Raw genomic sequence first — 23,218 nt, 5'->3', positions numbered from 1 at the left:
GAAAAACATATATATATATATATATATATATATATATATATAAAATGTACAATATACAAGATGTAAGTAATATGTAATAAATAGTGTTATTTATATACAGTTGAGTTATTGCACATAGAATAGGTATTGCACAGTGGTGGTCCATAGAGGAAGTGGGAAGTGGGGGGGCTGTGTTATCTGTGCATGTATGAGTTCAGGGTGGTTATCGCTTTGGGGAAAAAACTGTTTTTGAGTCTGTGGGTTTTTGTGTTGATGCGCCTGTAGTGCTTCCCTGAGGGAAGCAGGCTGAACATGTTGAAGCCAGGGTGGGAGCTGTCCTTGATAATGTTTGCTGCTCTGCTGAGGCAGCGGGAGGAATAAATGTCCATCAGGGAGGGGAGAGAGCAGCCGATGCTCTTCTGTGCTGTCTTGACCACACTCTGAAGCCTCACTCTATCTGCTTTGGTGCAGCTGCCGTACCATACCGTGATGCAGTAGGTTAGCAGGCTCTCAATGGACGAGCGGTAGAAGGTCAGCAGCAGGTTGGAGTTCAGCTTGTACTGTAACCTGTAAATGTTGAGCTAGGTATCTCAAGATTTTGAGTATATAAGTTGAAATTTTGAGAAAATAACTCAAAATTCCAAGTTTGCTCTGCAAATCAGAAAACTCTGTAAACGATGTCATCTGCTTCTGGGTGACAAGGAAATGACTTCAAATCCTTCAAAGATCTTCCCAATTGGCAGAGGCAACTTGAAATTTCAACTTACTAAAACAAAAAATTGAATTATTTTCTCAGAATTTCAAATTATTTATGTGAAATTTCTACTTATTAACTCAAAGTTTTTTCCTTTTATTTATTCCCCCCCCCCCCCCCCCCCCCACTGGCAGAGATGAGCTTCCATAAGTAACAGAAGCTGAACTATGGCTGGGGCTTTACTTCCATGCAATACCACTTTGTGCCAAAAGATGGTGCAACAAGTCAATGTAACCTTCATTTAAGCAGGCGAAAGTACTCACTGTTATTTACAAAGGCAGCCTGCGAAAAAGGCTCAGCCCCGCAAGGAAGATTGAGAGAGATTGGGCTAAAAAGAAACTAAAGTTAAACAGCAGCAGGATGATAATTAGAAAAGGTAGAAGAATGGCTGTTCAGTGGTGCTGCTGTGACTCAGGTCGAAGAGCAGTTCGTCCCCCAAACAGGAAGTCAAAAGATATGTTTGTATGAATCTGTGTGTTACTGATGAATAAAGCTTATATTAAAAGAACACTTAGTATTATGTTGCTGGTTCAGCCTGTACTCTAACCATTCACTAATCCAATTTAAAGCAAATACCCATAACAGTAGTTATTTTCTTTTATTGGAATGCATCACAGACACAAGACAGCCCTGCTTGATTCTACAAACTTGCAAAACAAATTCTCCCTCATATCCTCTCCATACAAAACATGAATTCCAATAATACCAGTTGAAGCTTTCAGACAGTATAAATGCAAACATAATCAAAATGTGCAATTTGGACTTTAGCATGCAAAGGTTTCCAAAATGTTGTGGTATGGAGATAGTTAAAATCAATAAGATTTGGTTCAAGTATATCGAATGACAAATGACTGTATATGTCTGGTGAAAAAGGAACTCTCAAGACAACAAACCTTGCAGGTAGTAAAAGAAATGCTACAATATCTACACAGTTGTGGAGACCCAATACAACTGTAATATATAACAAACTGTCAGCATTTACAATAAATAAACATTTTACAGTGAAGCCCACCCTCTCTGTTTATACTTAAATACATTATGTACATGGAACATCCATGTCCATTTTACTCAAAAATCTTACGCAAACCCTTTCAACCACATTTAAATTAGCACATTCTACATCATTCATCCAATAAGTCGTCATCTTTTGTCAGGTTATGCTCATCTAAAAGCCATTCTCTTTTCACAAAGCCATTAATGGCTTCAGTAGCTTTACAAATCCAACACAACTTCAGTGCCTCCTGAAAATGGAAGGCAAGAAAAACAAAACCACAATCACAGATCTAAACTGCAAAAACAGTCAACACTGAAGGGAAAAAACGCCCTGAAATATGCATTGGCAATGAACTTTACATTCCTGGGAACATTTGTGGTGCATTTTTCCTCATTCTGTCTGTAACAGGCCAAATGTAGCAGTACAACAAAAAGTATTTACAAGAGCAATTATTTCTTTCTGGGATTGCTGTTTTGTACCAGCGTTCAACAACCAAACAGAGAAAGATCCATCACTACAGTGTTGTTGCTTTTTAATAGTCCTTCTGTCAAATGCCGGTATAGTATAAGAAGGCAAAGTTGGTTGGGAAAGAGTTTTAATGTGACAAAAGCATTTTTTAAAAAACTCCTGGAATGCAACAAACACCACAATTCAGTGATATAAAACAGCATTCCTTTTAAACCCTCTGGCCCATCAGCTAGGACAGTCGAGTTCCTCAGTGCCTATGAACTCCCCTAACATGTGTTCGTTCTGACCATAGAGAGGTTCCAAATATGGATGTGCATCTTTACAGTACATTTGCATTGATCTCTCTATATTCCTCTGCTCAAAGTCCTCTGGTTCCAAATGAGGTGCCTGAATTGTAGCTTTCGGAGCCATGGGCGACAGAGGCACTGGGACAAAGCCATGGTAAACAACCAAAGGAGGGCTCAAGACCTCCATAGGGGATGCCTTAGGGACAGCACCTTCTGGTGGCTGGACTGGCAGCTGCACATAGCTTCCTGTTTCAGGATCAAAGAAGGTTTTCGTCTTGACTTGTACAGGCACGTCTACAAAAAAATACTGTCCTGAGTCTGGATCCTGGAGCAGCTTACGTTGGGTCATGGGGAAGGACTGCGTAACGATAGCATGCTCCATGCTAGACTGTCGAGACAGCTGGCTGGTGTGGCTTGATTGGCGGGATAGGGGTGAAGGGCGAGGTACTTCTGTGGCATATGCATCAATACTGTGGCTCCGTCTCAGAGGGTTGTCTCTGTTAGACTTGTTTCTGGCTCGGCCTCTCTGCTGAAGCTCATCCATGATGGATTTCTCAATGCGTTGGGTTCTGGGATCAAGCTTCTCATTGACCGGCATGTCGGCGCTGAGTCTGCGCTCGGCTCTATCTCCTAAATGCCGGTCAGTGCTTTGTGTTCGATGCAAAGCCCTGTCTGGCACTTGTTTCTCACTGATGTGAGCTTTGTAGACGGGCACGTTACTGATGATCCTGTCGCTACTGCAATGTCTTTGCTCTGTCTTATCTCCAGTGTGTCTGCGGCTGCTGCGGCCTTGTCTTTCCGATGCCATACTGGGTAGGGCTTCTCTCCTCTGGTTGTTACTTTCCAATGATTTGTGATCCTGTCTCAGAGTCTCATGCTTGACTTCTGATTTGTTGCAGCTGGGACTTTCTTTCTTGTTTAGCAGTTGCTCACACTGGCTGTTGCTGTTTTTACTATGGTGGCTTCTGCTGTGATCGTCCTCAATTTTTCCTCTGTGTTCTTTCTCGCTCCTCCTGCCATTTCTGTTACCAGTGCTGCTTTTGTGCTCAGACTTATCAGCCTTGTGTCTTTCTGCTCTGTGTTTGCTACTGTTGCTGCTGCTTTGAGAAGACCTGTGAGGTGACTTTTGGGCCTCTTCTTTCTTTATCCTTCTATTTGCAAGCTTGATTGCTTTTAGAACTGCCTTTTCCGATTTAGGTAGGACGGGCGGTGGCTTCAGCAGACCTGTTTGGCTTTCATTATCACCGCCACTTTGGCTGAACCCCATTGTCGTATCATATTCTGTCAGCCCAGCGTTTAACACCGTCTCCTCAGATGTGTCAGCTGTGCTGGTGGTTAGACTTTCCACTCCTTCTGATGATGGGCTTAACCCGGAAAATCTGTCTTCCTCCTGTGGCACAGTGAGGAACCCTCCAGCTTGTGACTTCTGTGGGTTTTCATCTTGAAGATCTGAAGGATAAACCAGCTGGGGTGCTGACTGAATCGATGTCATCTCTGTAGGCGTAAGAATGTCTGCTAGAATTACGGCCCTCCCACTGGTGGTAGCACTGGATTCATTAGCCAGTGTGAGCTCTGGACATTCCTTTGCATGATGTAGCTCATCCTCTCCCCTCTCTGAACCACTCAGACTCCCTCTGGGCGACCAGGGTTGTATGGTCTTCCTTAATTTGTTACTAAAAGTGTTGTCTTTGACTTTAAACAGGGAAGGGATCCCCAAGGTCGGTGAGAAAGTATTAACAGGTGACAGAGTTGCTGAATTACTTTCATTGTTACTTAATCTTTCATCTGTATCTGCATCTTCTCTCTCTTTGCTAGCCTTCCATACTTCCAGCTCTTGTTGAGGAGACTTTACGGGTTGCTTTATAGCATCTGGCTCGCTTTCGTGATCACTTAAAGAATAATATTCCACTTCTGCCCTGTCCGAATCGCCTCTTGTGTTCCGCGAAACATTTCGCACTGCCTCGTTAACCACCTTCACCTCTTCAGTTACATTTTCAAAGTTGTGGAGTGTGCTCTCCACAGAGAAGTACGAGGATTTCGAGGACAAGCTGGCCTGATCGGGCGGGCTCTGAGTTACACTAACACCATTCACCAGCAGCAAGGGCGATATTATGTCTCTGGGGATTTCGCTATGAGCTTCTGAATCCACATTTTTATCCTCAATCGGTTCATGTATTTTCGTAGGTTCTTCATCCATTACTACATTCTTAGTCACCGTCCCATCTGCTGTGATTAAATGATCAGGTTTTAATGGGGCCTTTCGCTTTATCCTGCATGCCTCTTGTGCCTTAGCAGCATTGTTTTCAGCTGATGCACTCCTTGGGCTCATATTTATGTGCAAGTTGTTGCAAGTTGCACTGAACTGTGATGATATCAGACTTTTCTCCAAATTCCACCTCTCGTTACTGGAGCTGATTTCACTCTGACTGGGCACAGCATAATCAGTATTTACCTCTTGTACAGCTAAATCTTTCCCCGTTGCGTTAAGGTGTACCTCAAGATTTTCATATCTCCCATCTTTGTTGCAGACATTTTCATCCACAGAGTCTTTCTCGCTAGCGACGCTTCCACGTCTCCTATTACCACCTTTTTTGATCCTAGGAGGAACAGGAGGAGTGTCGACTTTGCTGCCTACAGTTTCATTCATCAGGGAATCTCCGCTATCCTCAGACACCTGTCTAGCAACTTGTTTTGAATTAGCCTCTGGATTATCGTGACTAGAACGATCGGTAAGTTTGTCATTCAAATGTCTGCCTGTAGATTTTTGGAGTGTGTTCACCTCACTGCTAATCTTGTTCAAGCCAGGTAGTGCTACCCTACCGCCTGATCTGTGTGATTCTCCAAGTCTAGGTTCAGTCTGTGCCAAAATCTGTTTCAGGTGATTGTGGTCTCTCAGATCACTCAACATTTCTTTTAGTTCCTTTTCTTTAAGCGCAGAAGTGCTGTCATTTTCTTTCTCTCTCCTCACTGTGATAGCATCTTTTGTAGAGTTTTTACTTTGCTGTGCCCTTGCTGTATAACTTTCACTGCAAACTTTCTCATCTAACTGTGGATTTGCATCTGCTTCTGTTAATTTATTCTTCTTCCTCTCCCTTTCTGAGATGATCTCTTCGAGTGCCATTTTGGCTTTGTCATAGTTGTCATTTATGAGCGCTTTGTTTACGATTACATTGCTATCTAACTTTGCGAAGTCCTCCTGTTTGTTCTGCTCCTTTTCTCTCTTTGCAAACATTTCTCTCTTGGCTGACGTGTTGCCTCTTATCGACAGCATGCCTCTCTTTATATTTCGAAGCTCCCTTGAGATCAGATCATTTTTAGCCTTCGTCTCCTCGTCTATGTTAACCACCTCCAGTTTGCTCCTCGCGTTTTCGAGAATGCGATTACCAAGCCTAGCTCTCTCCAGCTCTTTCAAAGCATTCAAATCATTAATTATGTGCTCGCTGTCTTTAATTTCTCTCGCCTCCTCATCCAACTCCCCTCTTGCATTCACGTTCGGATTGCCCTCTTCATTCTCCTCGACTTGTTCATCATCGGTCACTGCAAATCTCTGATATTTTATATAGTTATTCTGTCTGGTTGAGAATATGTATTTTAGCTTGCCTTGTTTCTGGATGGAATCATTTTCTTTTGGTGGCAAATCTAGTTTTGGTTCCTCCAATTCATCATTACGCATTTGCTGTTTATCAAGAGGAAGTTTAATATCAGATTTAGCAATATTTCTCACTGGAACAGGTGGTGGCTCTTTCTTGACATTACTACTGTTGCTAACCTGCTTTCCATTATTCAGTTCATTCCTGTTTTGGGATAAAAAATTGCTTTCTGCCACCAAACTCTCCTTCTTGCTGCCTAACACCTCCTTTGAAACATTCTCATCAATTTCTTTCTGCCGCAGTTCTTCTCTGTCTGCTGCGTGCTTGTTGATGCTATCTGACTGAGCTTTATTTTTGGCTGCATTAATTGCTTCTCTCGCTGCTCTGATCACATCCACTGTGCTTATTATTTGGCCACTGGCCTCTTTTTCCTTAGACATCTGCTGTGCCCCAAAGACTTTATCCTTCCTGTCTTTCACTGGACACTTTGTTTTCTCTGGCACATTTGGGGGCCTTTTCCCTACTGATGGCAGACCCTCATTCTCAAGCGTGTGGGGTGAAATTAGGGGTAAGCAATCTTTGATGATATTTGAAGTGTTTGGTGAAAGCCCCGTGTTCGCTGGCAGTGCCTTATGGGAAAGCTCTTTGTTTAGCATAAGCGGCGAAACTTTCTGCATCTCGGTTGGTGCATCTGTATGTGCAGGTGTGCTCTGAGGGACTTGAAGATATTTTATATCACCGTCAACAGGGCTGGCTTTCTTGTACAGATTCAAAGAAGGGTAGTTTTGCTTTTTAGCCATTGAGCTCTTGTTCTTCTTTGGGTATATAAAGGGGGGCGTGGAGTTTTCTTCCCCAAGAGCCTCCCTTTTGCTCTGAAGTAGATTTGACAACAAATAATCGTCTGACAGAGGCCTGTCAGACCTATCCTCTGTAAGATCAACAGTTGGGGATCCGTGGGATTCCAAAATAGGACTGCAGACTGTCAGTCCATCTTTCGTCATGGCAGGTGTGCTTAAACCAGATCCACTGCCTTCAGAACCAGCTCGTGGATTTTTCTGATTGTCGTCTGTGCCGCCTTCGGGCAGCTCCACAGTTTTGAATTTAGGGGGACTGTAGCGGCTCTTCACCCTTTTCCTATTGTCTTTGAGGTTGAAGAGGATGCTGGAGGCCAGTGATTTGTAGCTGTCCCGCTTAACTTGAGGTTCAGGGGTCCCCTTGGCCTCAGAGTGTGGTCTGAGCGGAAGGTCAAATGCAGAAGGCGAGAGGACCGTTTGGAGGATTTCTGATGTTTCTGTCGGCTGCCTGGAGGGAATGAGCGGAGTCATCAGCTGGCAGATGTTGAACGGAGTAGAAGCTACAGAGCTGACCTCCTCAACTGCTTTGACTTCCACAGATATGACTTCCTTTTTGACCAACAAAAGACTTTCATCCACTGTTTTCAAATGGTTTTCTGGAGGAGTCATCCCAGGCTGATTGACCAGAACAGCACTTGTTGCTCTGGACCTGTTGCGCCTCCAGGGGGCAGCAGTTCCATTCCCTCCATCGGATGAGCACCTCTTCTCAGCTGGAGCCACTGAGGGCTTTGGTAGGACCTTTGGTGGTTGTGGGGGAGGCATGGGTTTAGGAGCAGTGGGAGAACAAGGCTGAGCTTCTTCTTTCTGAGATGACAGAGGCTTCTCCGCATGCAAAGTTTCTTTTCTACATGCCTTGGTTAGTTCCTTGTACAGCGGCAACTCGTACATTTTAGGGATATTATCTAGGGGGAGAACTGAGCTCACTGTGTCCCCCTGGACAAAGGGGAACTGGTTAAAATCAGTCCATGTCTGAAAAGGACTAAACTCACTGTGGAGAAAAAAGTTTTTAATGTTAAGTTTTCTTAATTTGACAGTGGCCTTCCCATTTTTAATCCTTTTGGATTTTCCTGTAGGAAGGCCGATGTCTTTGCCAGTTTTGTTGGATGAGCCATCAGCAGACTGATGCTTAAGAGGGTTTTTGTAATGATGATCTGTGAGACTGGTGTGATAATCTGAGGAGAATTCTGACAGCTCTCTCTGAATGCTGCGAAGTGCCGTTTTATCCCACGATTCTCCATTAGCATCAGTCGTGCTTCCATTTTTGATTAACATCCCCTTGCAGCTTTCCTCTGTGGCGCTTAAAGCTTTGAGGAAAGATGACATGTGGGATATAGTTTTCTGCTGATGGTGTTTCCATGGCTGGGTGTGATTTTTCTCACTTTTGCTTTGCCCCTGTTTTTTAGATTCCTTAATAGGATTCTTTTTAAGTGGCTCCTCCGCCAGAGGTTTGTGGCAGCTGAAAGGCGAGTATCCACACAAGAAGTCATCATTGTAAACTGCATCATCTCCAACGCAGAGACTTCGGAAGGCTCGATCGGTGAGAGTGCTAACCTCCCGATCGGTCTCGTCCATGAACAAGTCCGTGAAGCCATTGGGGAAGCGGTGGTGGAGCATGCTCCCTGCCCGATGGCTCATGTGTCGCTTTTCCACGCAGCTCATGATGTCAGCGACTGTCTTTGCGTCTTTGCATCACCAGCTGTGCCTCCTGTACAGCTGCTTCTCCTCTGCAGGTTCCAGTTTCTTCCAGCTCAGGATGACATCTGGAAAGCGGTGGGTTACGTAAATTTCCTAAAAAACAAGCCAGTGAAATCAGTGTTAGTTTTCACATAAGCTTTTCTAAAACCGTTTAACTGTCACACAGTTTAAGCAGTTAACTGTTAGCATTTGTGCAAGTCAAGAATCCAAAAATGGTTGTTTGACTGACATGATTACTTTAAATGGTTTTGAACTCGCTGCACTGATGACCTTTATGTACACAACATGTGCTGGCTACAGCCATGCTGTCACTATGCAGGCAGTAGACAAACACTTCATACCATGCAGTTATTTTAAGCATCGCATGATGCCTTAAGCTGTGAGCACCAAGCATGGGATGAAAATAAATGCTTCCCTTTTTTAGGAAAAATATGAAGATTTCTGTTATTTGTGTCCACATATTTGAAATAATGATATTCTTCACATGCAACATTCACTTTAAAAGAAGAAGATCTTTCATTTAAATGTCAAACACTTGTTCAGCTGTTATCTAGATATATTTTTTGCTAAGCTTTAGATGCATGACAATATTGACATGAATCTATAGAAAAGAAGGCAGGAAATGTGAGTAAATCGTCAGTCAGTGTCACAGATCAGCAGCAGCTGCTCTACTGTAGCTTCCTTGAGCTATGTGGGGGAGGTTTTAGAATAGCTCATTAACCTATTTATACGGCCTGACCTGGGAGCATAGCCACAGACATATAACTCAAGTCTTCAACTATTCACACAACCATTGCTCTCCATATAAGAGGTTTGATTGAGACAAATATAACCGTACACACTTCATGAATTATAGATATGTTTAGCGCATTGAAATGGAATAAATGGAAAGCAGGTCTCTCATCAAAGAAGTGTTTACATTCACAGTCAAGAAGGATTTTCAGGAAAGGTGGATACATTTAAAACAGAGAAAAATAAGATAAATGAATATTATGATATTTACTTTTATTTTATTATCTGAACCTAACAGATTAAATATCCAAAACTGTATCTTAGACTAGACTTACAGAAGACTTTGGCTTTCCAGGACTCTTCACTTGCCAACCATCTTAAAGCAGAGATCAGTTAGCGCCACGGTACTTTCCCAGCATCTGCCTGTGTATTTATACCCAAGGAATGAGTTATCCAAGTCACCTATACTGTATAAAGGCAAAAACCACTGGAGTGTAATTTTAGTTGTCCTAATTGTTCTCAATGTTAGTATATCTGATGTGAAAGTAAAATAAATAAACACGGTTATTTTAGAGTAAGAAAACTAATGTATGTCCGATTTTTGAGATTAATGTTTAGCACAAAACTTTGAAAAGTTTAAAGGTTTTAAGGTACATGTCTTCATATAAAAACCACACTGCTCCCTCACCTTGGTGATGGGTCTTTCATGCTGAGTTTAAGAGTCCGAAGTTTGCATAAAACCAAGTCCTAAATGTAGAATCCAAGGATCCGCCTGTCGAGAACACGTTTATAGTTAAATGTTGTCAATCGCTGGTGTGGATGAAGAAATAAAGAAAGCTCACCAAAGTGAGTCAAGCCCTGAGATCCATGTTCGAATGCGCTGGTGTGGCCAGGCTTCTGATTGTGAACTCAAATGATACCAAAATAGACGCACAAGTCGGTGTGGCCAAACTGAGCAGCAACAGAGGGCCCAGCTAGCTTGCTCACATTGGAATATCCAGTGGGTGTCGAGTGGCAGGGCAAGACAGAGGGGCAGGATGAAATGGACACTGTCATTGGTTATTTTTATAACAAGGCAGTGAGGGCTGATAGACATGGGCCCACTCTTTACCTTTGCCAACCCTGAAAACATGACAAGGCCTTCCTGTCAATAGAGATTAGCCATTGTTTGGGTTTATCCTTGGACAATAAAGACGAATGATGTACACTTTTATGGTTATACCACTCGCTAGCATTTAGCAGCTGACTAATTCTGCTACTGTCTCCCGGGGAAACAAGCTTTCTGATATTGCATCACAAAGTCCCTGAAGTGGAGATTGGCAGCTGGAGGCAGACGTCTGCTGACTGATACGGCGGAGCTGGGCTCATTCTTGTTGTTGAAGCTCTGTTTACAAGACTCTGTGTGACTGAGTAATCTAGTTTTAGGACCAGCAGCTGTTGTTGCTGTGAGATTACGATGAGACAGAGCTGGAATTTTGTTGACTTGTTACCCTTTGTGAGGCAGAGAAAGTCGATAGGTGAGGTCATATGTAGTGGTTAACCTTGTGTAGTCTCAAAATGGAGGAAGTTGAGTGTTTGAGAAACGTTGGGCAGCTCAAATTTATTTTATACGGGAAAATATAGTCACCAAAAATAGGTCAACTGTAGCCTTTGCAACAGCCATAGCTTCACCTATTTTAAGTGGAATAACTCAGTTAACTGGAATTTTGACTTTTTTCAGCAGCTGGTAAACATCAAGTAATTTTAGTAAGCTAATTTAGACATGGCTATTTCACTTTTTATCTGCTGTCATCTTGGCTAGCTCAAGCATTCAGAGACCTGCAATAGTAAGGAACTGTAAGGAATATGCACTCGCCAGCCTTTCTTTTAGGTATGCATTTATGATAAATGGACAAACAGCTCACACAATGTCTTAAAGCATTAGGCTAAACAATCTACAGTAAATATGAGCACTTCCACAAATACATACACTCCATACACATTTGTTTAACCTGGCATAGATGCACACGTGGGAATTAACACGGGAATGTTGGACAGCTTGCAACTGATGGAATTTTCCATGAAAGTTTGTTCAAACTTGTCAGAAATCTGATATCAGAGACTGAAAACCAGTTATGCAAAATCCATGTAAGCTAACTATCCGTTTTCTTCCATTTATCCACTGGAGCCAATCACAGCTGTCATAGGACGAGAGGAGGAGAACACCCTCAAGAGGTCACGAGTCTGACAACCATTCACATCTATGGGCTATTTAGAATCACCAGTTAAACTAACACCATTAAGTGAACTCATACTAATAAGGGAGAACGTGCAAACTCCAGACCACACCCAGATAGTGGATCTGAGCCCAGGACCTTCTTGCTGTAAGGCAACAGTGCTAACCACCACATCTATGCGTTTCCCTTGCATAGAAGTTATTTCTGGTTAATTGTAGTACTTCAAGGGTCTGCCTGTTTTATAGAAGAATATTACTGTAAATTATTAAAAAAAGACACTTTTTCATTGTGGTGCTGTTCAAAGTATACAATGTTTATGCATACACATTGATGAGAATCCTATCTCTGGTTATTTAAATATGTCGAACTGGGATATATATGAACATCAGAGGCATTGACTGATGTGCATAAAGAGAATGGAAAAAAACCAACAACCAATAAACAAGATCAGTGTCTCACAGTCCAGATCCAGGCTTTGTTTTTACCATTATGACTGACACCCACATCTGACACCAGCCTGGATCATGCTTCTTCATGCCTGCTGAGAATTGGGACAGGCAGGGAAAGGGGGTAACCGGCCTCAAGTTCTGGCAGGCTAATAAACCCAGGTATGGGAATTCTAGGACAGCTGAGACAGATCATGTACAGTGGAGGTGCAGTGAAGGTAAAAATAGGTAAAAAGCATCAAGAAAGACCTGATACATGACTTGTTGTTTTACCAGCTACATTCGTATCTTGATTATAAACTCAAACTGAGTAACTGCTATGTCTGACATCCCTTAAAATAGGGAATATATTGTGTAACAATTAAGATAAGATAAGATAAGATAAGATAAGATAACCTTTATTAGTCCCACATGTGGGAAATTTGTTTTGTCACAGTAATAAGATAATTATTTCTAAGATAATTATTATAAATAATTAATAATAAGATAATTATTTATAAGACTACTGATTTCTCAAGAAAATTTGCATAGTGAAAATAAAAGAGTCAAGTAGGTCACTGCAGAAAGGAAATTCTGCAAACTACAGAGCTGCTCTGTTATTATAATAGACATTAAAGGTGTTTTGTTAAACATTTCTTTTTCATCTGCAGCTGAGGCTAGAAATGTGCTTTGATCTGTTGGAAGAAATGACTCAGACTATCATTATTACCCAGAGGGGGACTTACACCACTACTGTAGTAATGTAAACCCCCAATGCTGATAAGGCAAGTAACTTTCAAGCAAAAGGATTTTAAAAATGCACTTGAATCATCATCATAGAAGACGTGAAGCTGTTAGACATGGCTAAACCATGGCTCTACCAAAATATTCATGACAACTTCATGACTTCATGGTACGCTGCAAGTCAATGCTGGTCTGGTGCCAGTTTGGTCTGAGCGGACACCTTGACCTGTAATTTCTTGGTGACAGAAATAAATCCAATGGAACATCATGCTTACCGTGCCAACATCTCTCGACGCAAACAACCAACAATACCTGCCAACGCGTATCAAACGGATCAGTGCCACACAGTTAATGATGTTCATTAATAAACAGACGGGTGTGAATATCAAATTGACTGCACAAACAACAAACACAGACTGTTGACCACATCTGAGGAATTTATGAAACTTTTGTAGCAAACTTGCATTATAAAGCAACAGAAATACAGCACACTGCAACTAATAACACCCAGAAGTTGTATTTGTCAATTTAACATGCACAGGGAAATGTGACATACAAAAGAAGGAAGATAGATGTAATCTTTTAGTCAGCAAAGCTTTGAAGCCCACAAGCTCAGGAAATGCTTTGTTGTTGTATGAAAGGCTGAAAGGCAATTCAAGAAGTCAGTGAATGTGTTGCAGACAGCAAGAACGATGAGAGTGTTTAAGACACGTGGATGTTTGCTGGCAGCAATCAGGATTATCTTTTTAACTGGTGAGTACAATGCATGCTTGTATGCACTTGTACATGTATACTCTCTGAACAGGTTCAGCGGCTTATTAATGCAAGTATTTAATCAGACAGCGTAGTTTGATTAAGATAACGTGCTGAAGTGAAGAGTATTTCGATCAGAGATCAAAGGAGAATGGACAGACTGCTTCTAGGAAGGCAACAGTAAGTCTTTGAATGCAAACCTTGAAGCAGATAAGCTACAGCACACCACACCAAGTGTCACTGCTGTCAGCTAAGACAGGAAACTGAGGCTACAGCTCGCATTGGGCTCGCCAAAACTGGACAACAGAAGATTGGAGAAACATTTCCCGGTCTGATGAGTCTTTCTGCTGCCACATCACAATGGTAGGAACAGAATTTGATGTAGATAAAGAGTTATGAAACAACATGAATCAGGGATTCAGCAGCATGAATAGTGTAGGTATAGGTAGTGATATGTAATGGTGTGGGGGATATTTTCTTGGCACACTTTGGGCTCTTTAGTATCAGCGGGCCAAGAATTGTTTACAGTGGCTTGCAAAAGTATTCGGCCCCCTTGAACTTTTCCACATTTTGTCACATTACAGCCACAAACATGAATCAATTTTATTGGAATTCCACGTGAAAGACCAACACAAAGTGGTGTACATGTGAGAAGTGGAACGAAAATCATACATGATTCCAAACATTTTTTGCAAATAAATAACTAAAAAGTGGGGTGTGCGTAATTATTCAGCCCCCTTTGGTCTGAGTGCAGTCAGTTACATAGGCTACGTTCACACTGCAGGCGAAAGCGCATCAAATCCGATTTTTTTGACCCTATGCGACCCATATCCGATCATGCTATGACAGTGTGAACGGCGCAAATCCGATATTTTCAAATCCGATCTGGGTCACTTTCGTATGTGGTACTGAATCCGATACATATCCGATGTTTTAGAAAGCGACTGCTGTTTGAACGGTCAAGTCGCATTAAATCCGCCTTTTACGTCACCGACACAAGACTGAAGCCAATTATCAGCGCCAGAGAAGCGCCCGAGAAGACATCGCGAACGCTTCTTGGCCATCCAGTGTAGATGTTAGTGAAACTGTTGGGAAGACAATGTGAACATTTTATTTGTACTGTAATCTGCAGATTCTGACAGAAATCTGCAGCTATCATTTGAAGCACCGCTCCTCTCTTAAACAGCAATAAGGATCATTATTAGGTTATTTACATTATTATGTAAATAACAAAATAACTTAAAGCAAAAATTGGGAAACGAAGTCCGAAGTCTGCATATTAAGGGCCATCAGTCAAACAATACTGTTGCTCTGGGTCTAAACAGAGCTCGTTGTGTGTGACAGCTTCTTTTGCGCATGCGGGCCACTTTGAGCGTTCACACTAGAGCGCGTTTGCTGTCGCATTTTATTTGTAGTGTGAACGAGCAGACAAAAAAATCGGATTTGATCAAAAAATCGGAATTGAGCATTAAGACCTGCAGTGTGAACGTAGCCATAGACATGAGTGCCATGCCTGATGAGTGCCAGTGACTAAATAGAGTGCACCTGTGTGTAATCTAATGTCAGTACAAGCACAGCTGCTCTGTGATGGCCTCAGAGGTTGTCTAAGAGAATATTGAGAACAACAACACCATGAAGTCCAAAGAACACACCAGACAGGTCAGGGATAAAGCTATTGAGAAATTTAAAGCAGGCTTAGGCTACAAAAAGATTTCCCAAGCCTTGAACATCCCACGGAGCACTGTTCAAGCCATCATTCAGAAATGGAAGGAGTATGGCACAACTGTAAACATACCATGACAAGGCCGTCCACCTAAACTCACAGGCCGAACAAGGAGAGCGCTGATCAGAAATACAGCCAAGAGGCCCATGGTGACTCTGGACGAGCTGCAGAGATCTACAGCTCAGGTGGGGGAATCTGTCCACAGGACAACTATTAGTCGTGCACTGCTAAGATGGGTTGTGAATTCTTGATTTTGCACTTCGTCCTTTACCATCTTAGTATTTGTTGGAGGCAAAATTGACCTTATTTGGATAGAAAGTTGGAGTGCTGAGGTATCAGCTAAAGTTTACAAGCTTGTTTAACTGGGTGCATCCATAGATGAGACAGAGTGCTGTTCACTTAGATGGCTGTTGTGAAAGGGTTTCTCGTCACCATGGAAATGATTCTCCGATCTTCTACCACTGTTGTCTTCCATGGACGTCCAGCTCTTTTTGTGTTGCTGAGTTTACCAGTGCTTTCTTTCTTGCTCAGGATGTACCAAATTACAGATTTTGCCACTCCTAATATTGTAGCAATTTCCCCAGATGGGTTTTTTCTGTTTTCACGACTTGAGGGTGGCTTATTTCACCTGCATGGAGAGCTCCTTTGACTGCATGTTGTCTGTTCTAAATGCAAGCAACATACTTCAAATTAACTCAAAAACCTTTTACCTACTTAATTGATAATGACATAACGAAGGAATTGCCCACTTCTGCCCATGAAATAGCCTTTGAGTCTCAGTTTGAAATATTACAGTCTGAATATCTCTTACACATTCTGCTGTTTGCTCCATCTACTCCTTTATGATATATTCACGCAATGTTTTTTTTTATATTAATTTGTAATGTACATGGTATTAATATTTTCAGCCATTTGACCTGAGTCAAACCCTTAGTGAACAGTCAGACTGTGCCTCCTGTAACTACTGGATATGGCACATTATATAAGAGGTCATACAGTCTGTTCACTTGAAATTTTATCTTACTCAGTCCTGCAGCACTCAGGATGTGTTAAGCAGCAATTGCCATAGACCGATAAATAACACATAGATCTTTTCCTGACGAGTCACAGGTTTGACCCCAGCAACAGCCAGTCGTACAATCATCCAACTACTGCTTGTGTCCTTCAGCAAGGCATTTAACCCACACTTGCTGGTTTCTGCTGAAAATCTATTTCCTTTGCTTCTCATTTATCATCTGGCTTATGGTAACAGCAGACCGAGTCTAAGAGCTGCCCCTTGAATGTGACTCATGGTTCCAATCTGTAAGAGAGCCAATTGCTGAGCATGTGTGCTCTGTTTCAGCAGCACTCTGCTGCAGTTATATACTTAACCTCACACAGCACCATTCCACTTATATTGGCCTCTGAAGGAGCAGCTGGAGACTGAGTGCCTGGCTCAGGGGTGTCATAAATTTCAGTGTTTTCTTCCTGTGCTCTGCCCATGTCTGGTCTTGCATGTCTGGTCTTGCAGCTTTAATGCACCAAACAGGGATGATGTATGTCACTCCTTCTGTTGGCCTGAAACTTTGTGAAGGAATTGGGTAACTGAAACTTATGGGCACACAACCAGCTACCGAAAAAAAATATAGATAAGCCTAAGTGTTGTCATTTTGGCTGCTGCCATGTAGTTTCTTTGGAGCCCAAGCTTGTATACTTATGCCTGCTACTTAGTGCAAAGCAACAGACTTATCTTTGACTGGTTACAGTGCTAGCATGTAATAATCACCTATGCTTTGACATTTCGTGAACTTTTATGAACCCTAAAAACAAAAATACAAAAAGAATTACTCAGTAATTTAGTTGTTTTTTTTTCTATTGTTTTTGTGGAAATAAGAGCTTTGGTTCAGCCTAAGCTGGAAAAAAAAAGGTTTTTCAATCAAAGTGGTAAATGTGGTTTTAATATAGGTAACAGGATCAAATCTAGCAAACTGAGGCCTAGGCCATGCCAGGACAAAGGGCATTCATAACTGGGAAATTCCGGACTGTTACTAATGTGAAACATATTTGGTGATAGACAAACATCAGTCAGCTATGCAAAAACTGTCTGATGCACATACGGGCCTTTATCATGTTCATGTTGTAGTCCTACTACATTTAAAGGACTATTATAAATCTGGTATTTAAAGTTTATCCTTTTGTTCTAAAGTAAAATGCTAAATGGCCTGCATTTGTATAGTGCTTTACTTAGTCCCTAAGGACCCCAAAGTGCTTCACACTACATTCAGTCATTCACCCATTCACACACTGGTGATGGCAAGCTACATTGTAGCCCCTCACATTAGTATCAATGACTGCATTTCTGTTAAAAGTACATCTGTTATATAACACTCAGCTTATGTTATCTGAAGCAGGAGGGAAGGAGTCAGGTTAACCTCTCTAACCACTGCAGGCTTGCTAGACAATAGCTCATATCTTCAACGGTTAAAACCCAAGTCAAAGTTCTAGACTGGCCTTCAATGCATTTCCTATTCTCCAGCGTTATTTTTAAAGCACTGCATTTACATGAACACACTTCATAATTTATGAATGTTGTGCAATTGCTTGTTTTGTAAACTGCACACAACGTTGAGACGCCTTATCTGATAGAAGCGACCTCACTGTGGCGTTACTGCCTTCCTGTTTGTCTTGAGCGGCCTGTTTTTGTGACCTGAAAATAATCTCACTGGAAAAAAATGTTTTTCAGAGTTTTTGCTGACAAGTGTGAGAGGAGACGGCGCAGATTCAGAAACATTAGGTGGGTAACAATAACAACATAACAATTTTAAGGTGGATTATGGTTGAAGCTCAAGTTAAAGACCGCAAAACACCTGCAGATTTCTCTGACTGATGTTAAATTATGTGTCATTCTTTTTATATTTCACAGTCAATCATTTAAGAGTCAGTCTGTCCAGTAATTATTTACCCAGTCTACCCATTCAGATTGTTTTGATTTTACAGTACCAGTCAAATATCTGGACACATCTGCACTTTGTGGCTTTTCTTTATTTCTACTATTTGGGGATTGCAGAAAATTATTATTTTTTAAATATCTCAATCATAAAATAGCCGTATATAGCAAACACAAGAGTGCAAACAAAAAAAGATTCCAGCATCCACCGTTTGATATTTTCATGCCCTCCTAATTCAGCTCAATTCACGCAAGTGACAAAGTTACAGAGCATGGAGAGCACTGAAGCTTACTGATGCTTCACTGCTGCTTTGCAGCGGTGAAGCAAAACAAAAAGAAAAAACACAACTGAGGCCAGCTCATCTTTGATTGACACGAAAGGATGTTTCACAAAGCCCCTTCTTGACTTTTAGTCCATTTCTTATTTTTTACTGCCGGTGTGAATACAGTATTCTCTCGCAAGAGAATTCACATGGATTTCACCTAAAATGCTTTCCCAAATGTCAATTGAAGGACACTTTCTTCACTCTTAAACTCTGGTCTACCCCAGCCCAACCTATCCCATATGGGTTTAGATCAGCTCGTTATGGAGACCAGGTTATATGCTCTGCTGCTTTCATTGAGCCTAAATGTGTGTTTTTGCTGATTCTTCTGTCATCGTTGCTGTTGTGAGCATGAGCAGGATGTGATGACATGATACTTATGTCTGTTCATCAAGTGTGTAATCAGACTCATCTGCCTAAGATCAATCTTCAGTATTTATCTCTTTGCATCAGTCGCAGTGATATGTCATCTGAAGCTGATATTTAAGATGGAAACATTGATGTGCATTCTAGTCTGATGCAATATTAACTGGAGAGAAACTGAACTTCTTCTCTGGCTGCACTTACATAAACTTTCGAAGTTCTGAAAGTTTTGTTTGATTACTCTAGTTCATATATTACATGGGTGCATACACCAATCAGGCATAACATTATGACCACTGATGCCTAATATTGTGTTGGTCCTCCTTTTTCTGCCAAAACAGCCCCGACCCATTGAGGCATAGATTCCACTAGACCCCAGAAGGTGTGCCGTGGTATCTCCACTAATATGCAACAGATCCTTCAAGTCCTGTAAGTTGCAATGTGGGGCCTCCATGGATCAGACTTTTTTGTCTACCCAGAGAAGCTCAAGATGATATCTGGGGAGACCAAGTCAACACCTCAAACCATTCCTGAACCATTTTTGTTTTGTGGCAGGGAGCATTATCCTGCTGTAAGAGGCCACAGCCAACAGGGAATACCATTTCCATGAAAATGTGTACATGGTCTGTAACCATGTTTAGGTAGGTTTTATGTGCCAAAGTAACATCCACACAGATGGCAGGACCCAAAGTTTCCGAGCAGAACATTGCCCAAATCTTCCCATGGTGCACATCGGTGCCAGGTGTTCCCCAGGCAGGGAATGTAGACAAATCTGCACCGGCATCCGGCCACCCACATAATGTAAAAGAAAACATGATTCATGAGACCAGGCCACAGTCTTCCATTGCCCCATGGTCCAGTTTTGATGCTCACATGCCCATTGTTAGCGCTTTTTAGACTAGTCTGTGACTATGCAGCCCCAAAAACAATAAACTGCAATGCTTGCAGCTCCCTAATAGTTGATTGTGAACTATTACTGATGTATGTTGAACTTCTCATGCACATTCACCTGAATCTTTGTCAGATTTCAAATGTTAAACAATTGAATCTTCCCATCATTTTGGTTCTGAATCAGTGATCATCTGTACCAGTAACTGGCAGTAAAGTTGAAGTTGCCTGTGAGGGATTTCTCACTCTGACCAGCAGTAGCCCATTTCCCTGAATGCTTCCTAGAAATGTTCAGGATTCAAATTGCAAACGCCGATGATGCAATTTAATTTGCAGGAGGAGCGTGACCCTCAGATCTTTACTCCTACAAGAAGTAAACAAGTTGTGAAATCAAACATCTACTCTCTTCCTTCTCCTCTTTCACATGCGCACACACACACACACACACTCTTCAGAATATCAGGAGGGGCAAACATGAGCTGGCATTCCCCAAACTGTGTTTTGTTCCTTCGCAGGTGTTTAGTCATGAGTGTAACTGCTTTCTGGAGTGACCCAGGTCTCGTGGGTTTGTTTATTTCCAAGCACAGTTCAAAGGAATCATTCCCCGTTCAGAGTAATTCAGCATTAGCTTTCAATTTGAGCTCTAATTTTGTAGACAGCTGAATGAGAGCTGTCTATAAAATGAGAGCCATTTAGTGACTATCAGTAAAAAGCAGTACTAGCGGTCTTCATGTGAGGGATTTTGGTTTTACTTCTCTAAATTATAGCTAAACTTTCTAACTGGGATTCCTTTACTCAATCGTTCATCACTACCTTGTTTGTTAATGGCTGCTTGGCTTCCTCTGGTTGTTCTTTCAGATATTAAGTATGTTTTGATCGGAGGTGGGATCGGCCTGTTGTTAGTTGCTGTATTCATTATAACAAAGATCTGCATCATTAGGAAGCAAGTGAGTCAAAACAATGAAGGTGAGATGGACTGTGAGGTTATATTACAGCCACTTACTACTTGCAAAAATAATCTTTCAATGCAAAAGTATGCCACATTAAATGCATCACGCATCTTTAAAATGTGCAACTTTCCCCCCTGCTTCCTTACAGATGTCAACATGAGAAGATTTTCAGAGGTAGGGTGGTTAACCTCATAAATTAGTTGTGTACAATAAGACTAAACACAACGCATGTCTGTGTAGGTTCTCAGTCATCCAGGTCATGGTCATCTAAGGAGCTTGGAAAGAAAAGCGTCTGTACTTGAAGACGTTTCACCTTTCATTCGAGCTATTTAAACCTTACAACGCTTCTTCATGGCACCCCAGTGCACTTCAGACCCAGCCACAACCTCAGGCAAAATCTGGTACATCCCAGGGACAAAGCGACTTATCACGATTTATCACATACACAGTACAACATATAGTGTAATGCTTGTGTCCGAGCTGCAGCCATAGCCGTGCCATTCCAGGGTTTGGTTTTTTTAGCATGGGGGGGTCAAGCCAGGACCCTTACTGTATACCGGGCGGAAATCGAACTTGTAATTCCCACTCCAAAGGAATGTAGTCTTACCAGCACACTATCTAGCTGCTAGAACTAAACAACGTAATGTATGCTATGCTGTGCGGTGCAGCAAGGAGTGCTCAGACGTCTACATTGGAGAAACCCAACAGCCACTTCATAAATGCATGGCACAACATAGAAGAGCCACCTTGACAGTACAAGACTCAGCTGTCTCAGCTGCATTTAAAGGTCAAAGGTCAATTTTTCAAAGAACAGCAAAATGCCTGCAGGGGATGGCTGTAGATCTGCCACTCATGTGACTCCCACTCCCACTAGGGCTTAAATAGCTGGGACTCTGCACCATTTGGTCTCAGAACTAAAGAAGCTTCTCGGATGAGAGGTGAAACGTCTTCAAGGAAACAAGTCCACTCACTTTCTTTCAAGCTCCTCAGATAAACACAGTGTAGCTCATCTGTCTTCTGTTGTGTTTTATAAATGTCAGTGAGGAAGACATGATTGAGTCTAAATAGTTTTTAAAAAGAGAAATGTTTGCATCAACTGGTGCACATGGCCTTAAATTTTATCTGCTCTCAACCACAGCCTCAGTTGCATTCTTTGAGCCATCTCAGCCAATCAGAACGTTCTGATGCAGCGGTGTCCAGGGCCGTGTGATGACAGAGGTCCGGCACAGTGACGATGCTGTCAACCCTGCTAAAAGCGAAACATCAACCTGGCGGCCTTTTTTTGTTTTTCAGTGTTGGAATTGTTGCAGAATTTCAACACTGAGTTTTACCTCTTTTACTTGTTCTGTAACATTTGTTATAATGATGTTCATAAAAAAAATATCTAAAGAAGACTGGCTTTGTGCTTTTGTTGTGTTTTATTTGTCTGTGGAACGTTGGTGTGCTTTAAAGGTCTTATAAATAGGTTCAGATCATTTATAGGCTCCACTGACACACAAGCTGCACAAAAATTATGTAACACCACGCACCCGGAAAGACGCAGCTGGCAGTTTTTCCACAAGGGGGCGATGTTTGCCAACAACCACAGTGAAGCCTTTCAGTACTGCACTCGAGTGGCTGGGTAATAACAAATAATAAAAAGTAATGAAATTATAATGATGAAATGCTGTTTCTGAGCTTTCACTTGAGTTCTGGCATTCTAGTTGCTTAAATTTAATCACACCACATCACCCAGGTTTGCCCAGTTCAGGGTTGCAAAGGAGGGAAGAGACTATCCCAGCTGACACTGGGATAGGTGTGCTACAGCGTGGACAGGACTCTAGCCTGTCGCAGGGTTAACTTAGAAAGACAATTACATCTGCCAATTTGTAGGTACCAGTTACCCTAACATCCATGTCTCTGGACTATAATCACAGTGAACTCTCACAGGCACAGGAATATAAATAAAATAACATATGATACATTTGTTTTTGAATATCTGACCTGTATCATTATTATAACATGTCAATATTAAAATTGTAAACACTTTAGATTATGTATAAGGTGAAACGTCTTCTATTGTTGCACTCACTGTAAGCAGAGTTAGTGTTCAGTTTGTAGATCCATTACTTTGGCATTTTTCCATGTCCATACTATAAGATCCATATCACCCAAATCAGAAGTCTGAGTCTTTTGCCAAGTTTGTGGGATTGCCTTTTCCAGCTCAGAGACACATGAAGAACTCATTAAAAAACCCGTCTAATATCCTGGAAACCTTACACACAGACACGGAGTAATAACATGCAGATGTTGTCAATCCTGAAGTCACAATGTTTACTACAGTCACTGAACTACTTTTGCACTTTCACCCAGATGAAAACTAGGAACATCTGGAACATTATAAGAATATTGAGCTCTCATTTCACCTATTTATTCAATACTCTGCAGAAACATATCATTTATAGACCTGCACCGTATGCTTATACTCTGTCTGTTTGCTAACAGGCAATGAACTGAATCAAAGGGCTGGTGAGTGAAAGGGTTTGTTTGCAGAAATGGACCCACTTTTATCCGT

The 23,218-nt window shown here is 41.7% G+C and overlaps 2 protein-coding genes across 4 annotated transcripts; one reads left to right on the top strand and one right to left on the bottom strand.

Annotated features, from left to right (window-relative positions):
- Positions 1-1,316: 1,316 nt before the first annotated feature.
- LOC146663112 (uncharacterized) lies at positions 1,317-11,430 on the bottom strand. 3 transcript variants are annotated; one of them, XM_085415725.1, is made up of 4 exons: positions 10,196-11,430; positions 10,042-10,125; positions 9,689-9,776; positions 1,317-8,714 (listed from the first exon to the last, which is right to left on the bottom strand). In XM_085415725.1, exon 4 carries the CDS (start codon positions 8,583-8,585, stop codon positions 2,421-2,423), a length of 6,165 nt encoding a protein of 2,054 aa, XP_085271851.1. In that variant the 5' UTR covers positions 8,586-8,714; positions 9,689-9,776; positions 10,042-10,125; positions 10,196-11,430; the 3' UTR covers positions 1,317-2,420. The 3 variants fall into 3 exon arrangements, with proteins under 3 accessions (XP_085271851.1, XP_085271850.1, XP_085271849.1); XM_085415724.1 differs by lacking the exon at positions 9,689-9,776; XM_085415723.1 differs by lacking the exon at positions 9,689-9,776 and having other exon boundaries at positions 10,042-11,430.
- Positions 11,431-13,354: 1,924 nt separating this feature from the next.
- Positions 13,355-21,965, top strand: LOC146663111 (uncharacterized). Its single transcript, XM_085415212.1, has 5 exons — positions 13,355-13,491; positions 17,937-17,987; positions 20,573-20,680; positions 20,813-20,838; positions 21,803-21,965. The coding sequence occupies exons 1-5, from the start codon at positions 13,431-13,433 to the stop codon at positions 21,872-21,874; spliced, it is 318 nt and encodes a 105-aa protein (XP_085271338.1). The 5' UTR covers positions 13,355-13,430; the 3' UTR covers positions 21,875-21,965.
- Positions 21,966-23,218: the final 1,253 nt, after the last annotated feature.

Source organism: Rhamphochromis longiceps, linkage group LG8, assembly GCF_057381845.1.
Source record: "Rhamphochromis longiceps isolate RC_006_pf linkage group LG8, R_longiceps_female_GT1.1, whole genome shotgun sequence".
NCBI classification, from domain to species: domain Eukaryota; kingdom Metazoa; phylum Chordata; class Actinopteri; order Cichliformes; family Cichlidae; genus Rhamphochromis; species Rhamphochromis longiceps.
This window is presented reverse-complemented; position numbering and strand designations above follow the sequence as displayed.